Genomic DNA, 11,657 nt, shown 5'->3' on the forward strand with positions numbered 1-11,657 from the left:
GTCCTCATCCACAGCAAGGACAATTCAGGACATACAGTCCTTTCCACGCCTATACCAGATTTTAGTGGCTTGAGCGTGGTGGTCTGGTGGACATACGGTCCTAACCGCAGCAGATAACAGAAGGTCATACTGTCCTCTAGCTTAGCGAAAGCTACAAGGTTTACAACATCTAAGTGGATGCAACAGGGACAAAGTCATTGTAGAAAGAACATAAAGGCCACACAAAGCAACAAGTAAAACCCTACAGAACACACCGAGCAGAATATCACATTACATATACAGCAGTGTAAAAAAAATGCCATCTATCACAGTCAACAACATGGAGCCCTCAGAAAAAATGTGCAGTAAGGACTGAACTACGCCAGTTTTCTTCTCATCACTCAGTGCTCGATATTAACCCCTTGCTGGCAAATGTCACAGCATTGCCAATGCAGTAAATCTCAAGCTACGGAGCAATACAAAAAAAAAAAAAAGTCTGTACAGTTTAGGCCTTGGGGACGACTGCAAGAGGCTGGATCCTAGACCAACGCGATCATCACCTGCGATCAGGTGAGAATTGGTCCCTGCAGGGCTCAGGGTGACCATCAGCTGAATCACATGGCACAGTACAACGATGCTTGAGAAGGGTCATTTGCCAAAAAGCCAGTCATTCTTGGTGGCTACCGAGACCTTAGATCTGCATGCGTCATCAAATCTGCTTACGTTTATTTATGCAATATGCAAAATAAGAAACGTTAAGGGTTGATTTGCACCCACGTACTTCATGTACTGCAATGCACATTACATGCATTGATGTGCGGTCATGCCATACATTTTGACTAGCACCCCAACACATTAAGCCATTGCAATGCATGACAAAAAGTTCTAAGTTTAATAAGTTCATGATAAGCGCATAGCGGCAAACATTTTGGAACGTTTTAGTGCATCCAGCGTCTATTGATTTTAATGGGCGGCCCTTAAACCAACACATAATTAAGTCATCAAATAAATGTAAATGGGTTCAAGATTCTGTTTGCACATTTAATATTTATTTTAGTGGGCCTTTAACACACAGAAAGCAACAAGTCCTATTACAATAACCCAGAGAGCTGCACTGCATAGTTATATATCACGCAAGAATTGTATTTAAAGCGGAGCTCCACCCTAAAGTGGAACTCACGCTGATCGGAACCCTCCCCCCCTCCGGTGTCACATTTGACACCTTTCAGGGGGGTGCAGATACCTGTCTAAAGACAGGTATTTGCACCCACTTCTGGCCACACAGTCTCGGGCAGACTGTGGGCAGGACGTCACCTCCCGTCCTCCCCCCGTTGTGCTCTGGGAACACTCGGCTCCCATTCGCGCGCATGCTCAGTATCACACCGATTTTTCAAATTAAATTGCGCCCGCTCAATGCCTAGTCGACGTGAACGTAACTTACGTTTAGCCCCATTCACGGAAGACTTACGCAAACAACGTAAAATTTTCACAAATTGAACGCGGGAACGACGTCCATTCCTAATATTAGTACGCCTAATAGAGCAGGGGTAACTATACGCCGAAAAAAGCCTTACGCAAACGACGTAAAAAAATGCGCCGGCCGCACGTATGTTTGAGAATCAGCGTATCTAGCTCATTACCATATTCGACGCGCAAATCGACGGAAGCGCCACCTAGCGGCCAGCGTAAATATGCAACTAAGATACGACGGCATAAGAGACTTACGCCGGTCGGATCTAATACAAATCTATGCGTAACTGATTCTAAGAATCAGGCGCATAGATACGACGCCTCAAACTCAGACTTACGACGGCGTATCTGGAGATACGCCGGCGTAACTCGTACGAGAATCTGGGCCCAAGACATTCTAAAGTAAGTCAAATGCGCAAAACTGCTTACCAGTAAGGTGACCTGTATGGGCTTATTTATTGGGCAAAGATTTATATGGAAGGTTCACTTACAAAACAACTTTGTACTTATAGTATGACGCCACATAACATAGATTTATAAATAAATAAATAAAATATACTACTACATGTAAAAGAAGCTGCATAACCAGGGGCGGACTGACAACTCATGGGGCCCCCGGGCAATAGAAGATTATGGGGCCCCCCAGGCTTACAGATGGCCACCACGCCAGGAGGCAGTGCAGAGGCAGGGCAGCTAAAATCTCAGGGTTTTCACATCAAAAGCATGTCGGTTTCGGACATATCAGGGACAGATGTAAAAAAAACACAGAATTTTACATACTGTCCCTGGTTTTATTGAGCCTGGCAACCCTGATGGGGCCCCCTAGTGGCATGGGGCCCTCGGGCAGTGCCCGAGAGCCTCAATGGTCAGTCCGCCCCTGTGCATAACTAGCATATGGGAATTCCTGAATGTGCAATAAGACATAACTGACAACTGTTCTGGATTCCCATGGAATCCACGTTTTCAATGTTTGCATTTCAGAGGGTCGTTTTTAGGGGTTGCCAATCACATGAGGAAAGTAATATGTACATGACGCAAGAAGATTAGTATACTAGACAGCAGCCTCAGATACCAGGGACAGTCCTGGGATCTGAAGATGTGTACTTAGAAATATCCCTGTATCAATGGTTTGCATATTTACTAAATCGGTCAAACGCAAATGCAAAAGTAAATGTGCAAAATTGTGTTATTAACCAGTCCAAGAGACAAGACTGGGACCCCAGTCCCCTCCGAGGACATAAAGATAAGCAGAGACAGACAAGCTCAACAGTGATGAAAGTTGTCTCTTAAGACAGTCAACATAGCAGCCAACAGCTTTGTAGGTAACCATTTACACTATTTACGTGTTGCAACATGCTAAAACACATGTGTCCAGCTTCCCCATGATAAATATACTGTCCATTCCTCTCTCATTGCCCTTGAAAAATACAACACGCCTGTTTTTTTTCTGCATTTTAGTGTATCAAGAAGACCATAGAGGTCAACAGTAATGCATGTTACATGAGTTTGGATGAGTTGGCAACGGGTATTAACAAGTCCTTGTCAATGGCTGCTAACACTATGCACTCCAAATCCTAACTTTACAAAATGTACTGGCAACGCATATCAAAACAGTACGAATAGATAATATACTGAGGGGCAAATCCACAAAGCAAGTACGCCGGCGTATCTACTGATACGCCGGCGTACTTTCAAATTTCCTGCGTCGTACCTTTGTTTTGAATTCTCAAAACAAGATATGACGGCATCTGGGTTAGATCCGACAGGCGTACGGCTTTGTACGCCTTCGGATCTAAGATGCAATTCTTCGGCGTCCAGTTGGTGGCGTTCACGTCGTTTTCCGCGTGGAATATGCAAATTAGCTATTTCCGACGATTCACGAACGTACGAGCGGCCGTCGCATTCTTTTTTTACGTCGTCTCTAGTCGGCTTTTTTCGGCGTATAGTTAAACCTGCTATTTGGTGGCGTACGCATTGTTAAGTATGGCCGTTGTTCCCGCGTATAATTTAAAAAAAATAAAAATTGTTTGTGCAAGTCATCTGTGAATCTGGATGGACGTAATTTACGTCCACGTCAAAACAATGACCTCCTTGCGACGTCATTTAGCGCAATGCACAGCGGGAAATCTAGGAAGTTCGTTCGGCGCGGTGACGCACTTAATTTAAATGAAACACGCCCCCTACTCGCCGCATTTGAATTCCGATCCGTTACGCTGCGTAACTTACGGCGCAAATTCTTTATGGATTCGAACCAAAGCCTGGTAAGGTACGGCGTGGTAGCGTATCTCAGATAGGATGCGCCGGGGCAGATCTTTGTGGATCTGCCCCTGATAGATCTAAATAGGTCCTTAATGCTTTCCAGGGACTCAAGGTCACCGAATCAACATCTTTTAAAATTCTGTTCAAAAGGGCCACAGGTATCAAGAAGACTTCCATTTACTATCAAGCCTTAATCAATGGTTCGTAACTCCATCAAGTCCTTCAAATCCTAAATTTAAAAAAAAAAAAACGCAATAGAAACATATGCCAGTATAGTATGTCGATGTTCAAAAGAAATGCACATTGATGCATGCCAGCCCATCTGTAATGCTACAAAATTTGCAACGTCACTGAGCCAACAACATCCTAAATGCTGTCTGGTTGCCATTGGCTAATAAATACAAGACGATCGACAAATAAGATGACCATCAACAGAATAAAATCATGATACTTTTGGTTCAGGGTTGTCTTTAGGAAGACTTCCATGTATTACCAAGTGTTAGTCATTGGCTGTTAACTCCATCCACTCCAAATCCTAATTTCAAGGGTCAATAACATTGGACAATGCACAAAAATCACACATTGATGCCCAACAATCCACCTGCCTAACTATACAAAACACCGCACATTAAAGAGCTTGCATAGATCTGAATTGACATAGGGATGCAAGGTCATCGACCCAACATCTTCAAAGGCTGTCCAAAAGGGCCACCTAATTCCTACTGGACCTTAAATACAAGGATGGTCAACAGTAAGCTGACCATCGACATGGTCAATCATGGTACGGTTGGTCAGTACTGAATTTCAGAAAGACTTCCCATTTATTAATAAGTGTTGGTCAATAGCTGGTAACTCCATCTACTGCAAATCCTAGTTTCAAGCATCAATAACGTCAAGAAGGCCGTCTATTTCCATGCCGCTTTAGATACAACACGGTCAACACAGCAAGCTGACCATAGACAGAATAAAATGGTCACTTATGGTACGGTTGGGTCAGTGCTGTCAATCAGTAATGGCATTCACGCCAAACTCAAATTTTTAAAAACAACGCACAGCCACGCGTATAGTGCGTAGATGAGCTGTATTTTGTAGCACTAGGCAGGTGGGTTGTCATGCGCTCGTTGTTGCAGACAACCCCCTGCCTAATGCCACATCTATGCACTCACATAAATGGGCCCAGGGATGCAACGTCACAGAGCCAACAACATTTTTAAATGTCGTGTGAGAGGGCCTCATGTTTCTATTGGTCCTTAAAGCGGGGGTTCACCCTAAAAAAAAAATCTAACATTGCATGGAGCCGACCTATGAGACCGACAGTATGCTGTTTTTTTTTGGCATACATACCATTTTAGGGCTATTTTCGCCCACGGGAGTGGGCGTTCCTAATCACAGGCTGTCATTGACGTGCTTCCGACCGGCGCATACTGCGCGTCACGAGTTGCCGAAAGAAGCCGAACGTCGGTGCGGCTCTATACGGCACCTGCGCACCGACGTTCGGCTTCTTTCAGCAACTCGTGACGCGCAGTATGCGCCGGTCGGAAGCACGTCAATCACAGCCTGTGATTAGGAACACCCACTCCCGCGGGAAAGCCGGGGGTGAAAATAGCCCTAAAATGGTATGTACGCAAGAAAAAAAAAAAAACAGCATAGTGTCGGTCTCATAGGTCGGCTCCATGCAATGTTCGATTTTTTTTTTTAGGGTGAACCCCCGCTTTAAATACAAGACAGTCAAAGAACAAAATGGTTAGCGAAAGAATAAAATGGTTAATCAGGATACGGTTGGGTCAGTGCTGTCAATCAGGAGGAATTCCATTTGATAACAAGCGCTGGTCCATGGCTGTTAACTCCATCTATTCCAAATCATAATTTCAAGCATCAATAACGTCATCAAGAAGGCCAACTATTTCCATCTAACTTTAAATATGAGACGGTCAACAGCAACCTGACCAAGGACAGGGGCTAAATGGACAGAACAAAAACACAAAGATCAATCATGGTACGGTTGGGTCAGCGCTGTCAATCAGGAAGACTTCCAAAAATCTGCATGGGGTTAATCCTGGTGGCTAGGGACTGGCCCTGGGAGGAAAGGTCTGTTGGCATGGGTGAATTATGAACTTTAAATACAAGATGGTCAACAGCCAGCTAAACATGAACAGGTGCTGAATGGACAGAATAAAATGGTCACAGTGTGGTTGGGCCAGTGCCACTGACCTTCAAGGTCCACCAAATAAAAGAGGAAGACCTCCAAACAATCTGCATAGGGTCAATCCTAGTAGCCAGGGATTGACCTTGGAAGGGAAGGCCAGTTGGCATGGATGCGTCACAGGCTTTAAATACAAGACAGTCAACAGCCAGTTAACCATGGACAGGTGCTGATGGGACAAAATAAACCGGTCAGTGGTTGTACGGTTTAGGGCAGCGCTGTCAATCAGGAAAACTTCCAAAAATTTGCATGAGAGCAATTCTGGTGGCCAGGTGGGCTTTAGATACAAGATGGACAACAGCCAGGTAACCGTGGACAGGTGATGAATGGAGAGAATAAAATGGTCAATAACAGTATATTTGAGCCAGCCTCGTTGGCCTTCAAGGTCAACCAAACAAATCAGGAAGATTTGTAAAAATCTGCATAGGGTCAATCTTGGCGGCCATTGACTGACTCTAGAAGAGAAGGTCAGTTGACATGGATAAGTCATGGATTTTAAATATAAAAGATGGTCAACTGCCAGTTGAGAGGGCTACCTATTTACATTGCATTTCAAATACGAGATGGTTAACCATAATTGGACCATGGACAGGCACCGAATGGATAGAATAAAAAAATAGTCAGTTATGCTGAGGTTGGGCCAGCGCTGTCAATCAGGAAGTCTTCCAAAAATCTGCATGTGTCAATCCCGGTGACAAGAGACTGTCCCTGGAAGGAAAGGCCAGTTGTCATGGACTTTAAATACAAGACCGTGTATAGCCAGTTAACCATGAACAAGCGCCGAATGGACAGTATAAAATGATCAATTGTGGCATGGTTTTGGTTAGCATTGTCAATTAGGAAGACTTCCCATGCAAATGTTTGGGTCAATTCTGGTGGCCAGGTGGAAGGGAAGGCCAGTTGGCATGGATGTCAAATACAAGACGGTCAACAGCCAGTTGACCATTTTCTTCTGTCCATTTGGCACCCGTTCAAGGTTAACCATGGTACATTAGGGTCAGTGGTGTAGATTCAGGAAGATGTCCATGTCCAACCAAAAAAATCTGTAGAGAGAAGGAAGGGAAGGCCAGCTGGCATGGATGAGTCATGAAATTTAAATACAAGACAGTCAACAGCCAGAAAACCATTAACAGGCACGGAATGGACGAAAAAGAGGGGGGGGGGGGGGTCATCTGTGGTACGGTAGGGTCAGCGATGTCGATCAGAAAATCTCTATGGACCTATTCTGGTGGCCAGGTGGCCGCAACAGAAGGCCAGTTGGCATGGACTTTAACACAGGAAAGTCAACCACCAGTTAACCATGCACAGGTGCTGAATGGATGGAATAAAATGGTCAGTCATGGCATGGTTGGGTCAGCGCTGTCAATCAGGAAGACGTTCAAGGCTAACCTAAAAAATCTGGTAGCCAGGTGGACGGGAAGGCCAGTTGGCATTGATGAGTCATGGACGAGTCAAGGACTTTCAAATACAAGACAGTCAGCCAGTTAACCACGCACAGGTGCTGAATGGATGGAATAAAATGGTCAGTCATGGCATGGTTGGGTCAGCGCTGTCGATCAGGAAGACGTTTAAGGCCAACCAAAAAATCTGGTAGCCAGGTAGATGGGAAGGCCAGTTGGCATGGATGAGTCATGGACTTTAAAATACAAGACAGTCATCAGCCAAATAACCATCTACAGACACGGAATCAAAACAGTCAGTCGTGGTACGGTTGGGTCAACGCAGTCGATCAGGAACCAAATCTGTATGGAGCGATCCTGGTGGCCAGGTGGGTGGAAAGGAAGGCCAGTTGGCATGGATGAGTCATGGACTTTAAAATACAAGACAGTCAACAGCCAAATAACCATCTACAGACACGGAATCAAAACGGTCAGTCGTGGTACGGTTGGGTCAGCGCAGTCGATCAGGAACCAAATCTATATGGAGCGATCCTGGTGGCCAGGTGGGTGGAAAGGAAGGCCAGTTGGCATGGATGAGTCATGGAGCTTGGCACTCACCTGGCAGACACAGGAGGAGCAGTAGTGTCACACAGGAGCACTGCGGCAGCCTCATCCCCCCAGGCTCTGCTCTCCACCGAGGTCTCATCAACACTGCGATCCCCTCCAAAGCAGGTGGATCCCCAAGATCTCAATGTCCGATCAGGATCTTCTCATGCCGATCCTCAGTGTCCGGTCAGGATCTTCTCATGCCGATCCTCAGGGTTTGATCAGGATCTTCTCATGCTGATCAGGATCTTCTCATATTGATCCTCAGTGTCCAATCAGGATCTTCTTATTCTGATCCTGAGTGTCTGATCAGGATCTTCCCTTTCTGATCAGGATCTTCCCTTTCTGATCAGGATCTTCTCATACACAGGAGCCCGGTGCCCTGCGCCTGCAGGAAGCCCTGTGTGTCCCCGGCGCCCGTCCTCTGCTGTAGCCACAGTGCGCTCGGTGTCGGTGTATGATCGGTATCGGTGTATGCTCGGTGTCTCCTCTCCCCTTCTCTGATTTACAGTGCTCTCCTCCCGTCTGTCTCCCCCAACATTACCGGGCTCCGCTCTCCCCTCCGCGCTGCACTAGTTTCTTCTGCTCCTTCTCCCCTCTCTGCCTCCCAAGCCTCTTGTGGAATAATCCAACTGAGACAGCCGCAAGGGGGGGGGACGCCCCCGGATGGTTTCCCTCCCTGACCCCACACACAGCGGTCCCTCCACAGACAGGCTTCCAGAGGGGCGGGGGGTGACACCCAGGGCCGGGGAAGGGGGAAGTGGGGTCACCCTGGGGGTCCTGATCCTTCCCAGCCTGAAATCAGGAAAGGAGCGCACCTTCCCATGGAGTCCCGCAGCCGCCTGTTGGATCCTTTTACAAAACTTGTAAAGACTAGGTGAATGGGACACAATAGTATGTCATAATGAAAACAACATGCTGGGAGGGGGGAGGCGGCGGCATCAAAGCCTGCCCTGCACTATGGGATCATATCAGAGGATGGGGAGCTGTCATTGTTTGTTTATATACAAACTCTGCATGGCAGATGTGCACACAAAGGGGGAGCACATGGCATAAATACCACCAACATGGGGGGCACATGGTACAACCACCACCAACATGGGGGGCACATGGCACAACCACCACCAACATGGGGAGCACATGGCACAACCACCACCAACATGGGGAGCACATGGTGCAACATCCACCAACATGGGGGGCACATGGCACAACCACCACCAACATGTGGAGCACATGGTGCAACATCCACCAACATGGGGGGCACAACCACCACCAACATGGGGGGCACATGGTGCAACATCCACCAACATGGGGGGCACATGGTGCAACATCCACCAACATGGGGGGCACATGGCGCAACCACCACCAACATGGGGGGCACATGGTGCAACATCCACCAACATGGGGAGCACATGGTGGGCACATGGCACAACCACCACCAACATAGGGGGCACATGGCACAACCACCACCAACATGGGGGGCACATGGCACAACCACCACCAACATGGGGGGCACATGGCGCAACATCCACCAACATGGGGGGCACATGGTGCAACCACCACCAACATGGGGAGCACATGGTGCAACATCCACCAACATGGGGGGCACATGGTGCAACATCCACCAACAAGGGGGGCACATGGTTCAACATCCACCAACATGGGGGGCACATGGTGCAACATGGGGAGCACATGGCGCAACATCCACCAACATGGGGGGCACATGGTGCAACATCCACCAACATGGGGAGCACATGGCGCAACATCCACCAACATGGGGGGCACATGGCGCAACATCCACCAACATGGGGGGCACATGGTGCAACATCCACCAACATGGGGAGCACATGGCGCAACCACCACCAACATGGGGGGCACATGGCGCAACATCCACCAACATGGGGAGCACATGGCGCAACATCCACCAACATGGGGAGCACATGGCGCAACCACCACCAACATGGGGGGCACATGGCGCAACATCCACCAACATGGGGAGCACATGGCGCAACCACCACCAACATGGGGAGCACATAGTGCAACATCCACCAACATGGGGGGCACATGGCACAACCACCACCAACATGGGGGGCACATGGCACAACCACCACCAACATGGGGGGCACATGGTGCAACATCCACCAACATGGGGGGCACATGGCGCAACCACCACCAACATGGGGAGCACATGGTGCAACCGCCACCAACATGGGGAGCACATGACGCAACCACCACCAACACGGGGAGCACATGGTGCAACATCCACCAACATGGGGAGCACATGGTGCAACATCCACCAACATGGGGAGCACATGGCGCACCCACCACCAACACCTTTTTGCACTTTTTGAGTGACTTTTTCATCCCTTGTCCAGAGATGTATAAAGCCCAAAAAAATATTTTTAGTACAATCTCTGGCTTTATAAACAACTAGGAAAGAAGTGGAAAAGTTACCCAAAAAGATTTGTTTTCAACCTATTTCTGCACTTTTGAGGGACTTTTCCATTCTTGGTCCAGTTTTTATCAAGCATAGTTCTTTCTCTACACCAACCAGCTCCATTGAGAGCCAGACGGAAACCTGCACTCAATTCACAGCCTTATGGGTTACTTTGTCCATCTATTTTCCTGTTGTTTCTAAAGCCAGGTGTTTTTTTTGTTTTGTTTTGTTTAGCCTCTTTTTGCCCTTTTTGGGTGATTTTTCCATCTATTTTTCAGTTGTTTATAAAGCCATTTATTTTATTTATTCTTTACCCTCTTTTTGGACTTTTGGGTAACTTTCCCATCTGTTTTCCAGTTGCTTAGAAAGCAATAATTCATTAAAATAATTTTATATAATTTTTTTCTGCACTTTTGGATGATTTTTCCATATCTAGTCAAGTTTTTGCTAAGCAAGAGTTTTTTTTATTAATGCTCTTGGATCCTTTTACAAACTTGTAAAGACTAGGTGAACATGGCGAACACATGGTGCAACCACCGCCAACATAGGGGGGCACATGGCGTAACCACCACCAACATGGGGTGGCACATAGTGCAACCACCACCACCAACATGGGGAGCACATAGCATAATCACCAACAACATGGGGAGCACATGGCATAACCACCACCAACATGGGGAGCACATGGTGCAACATCCACCAACATAGGGGGGCACATGGCGTAACCACCACCAACATGGGGAGCACATGGTATAACCACCACCAACATGGGGAGCACATGGCATAACCACCACCAACATGGGGAGCACATAGCGCAACCACCACCAACATGGGGAGCACATGGCATAACCACAACCAACATGGGGAGCACATAGCGCAACCATAACCAACATGGGGAGCACATAGCGCAACCATAACCAACATGGGGAGCACATGGCATAACCACCACCAACATGATTATTATATCTAGTCCAGTTTTTGCTAAGCAAGAGTTCTGTAAAAAAAAAAAAGGAATGTTCTTTAATGCTCTTGGATCTTTTTACAAACTTGTAAAGACTAGGTGGACATGGGGAGCACATGGCACAACCATCACCAACATGGGGGGCACATGGTGCAACATCCACCAACACGGGGGGCACATGGCACAACCACCACCAACATGGGGGGCACATGGTGCAACATCCACCAACATGGGGAGCACATGGCATAACCACCACCAACACAATTATTTTAAAAAACATTTTTTTGCACTTATTGAGTGACTTTTCCATCCCTTGTACAGAGATGTATAAAGCCAAAAAAATATTTTTAGTACAATCTCTGG

At 47.2% G+C, this 11,657-nt stretch overlaps 1 protein-coding gene across 3 annotated transcripts in view; it reads right to left on the reverse strand.

The window, feature by feature from the left end:
* The window catches only part of LRP4 (LDL receptor related protein 4), a 151,432-nt gene extending 142,706 nt beyond the window's left edge, over positions 1–8,726 (reverse strand). For 2 of the 3 annotated variants that reach the window (XM_040328219.1, XM_040328218.1), the window contains exon 1: positions 7,909–8,723. In XM_040328219.1, the coding sequence (XP_040184153.1) occupies positions 7,909–7,996 (88 nt within the window). In that variant the 5' untranslated portion in view covers positions 7,997–8,723. Of the gene's footprint in view, positions 1–7,908 lie in introns of all 3 variants that reach the window. The other variant, XM_040328220.1, reaches the window with a different exon arrangement.
* Positions 8,727–11,657: the final 2,931 nt, after the last annotated feature.

The sequence above is a fragment of the Rana temporaria genome, chromosome 11 (genome assembly GCF_905171775.1).
Source record: "Rana temporaria chromosome 11, aRanTem1.1, whole genome shotgun sequence".
In the NCBI taxonomy this organism is placed as follows: Eukaryota; Metazoa; Chordata; class Amphibia; order Anura; family Ranidae; genus Rana; species Rana temporaria.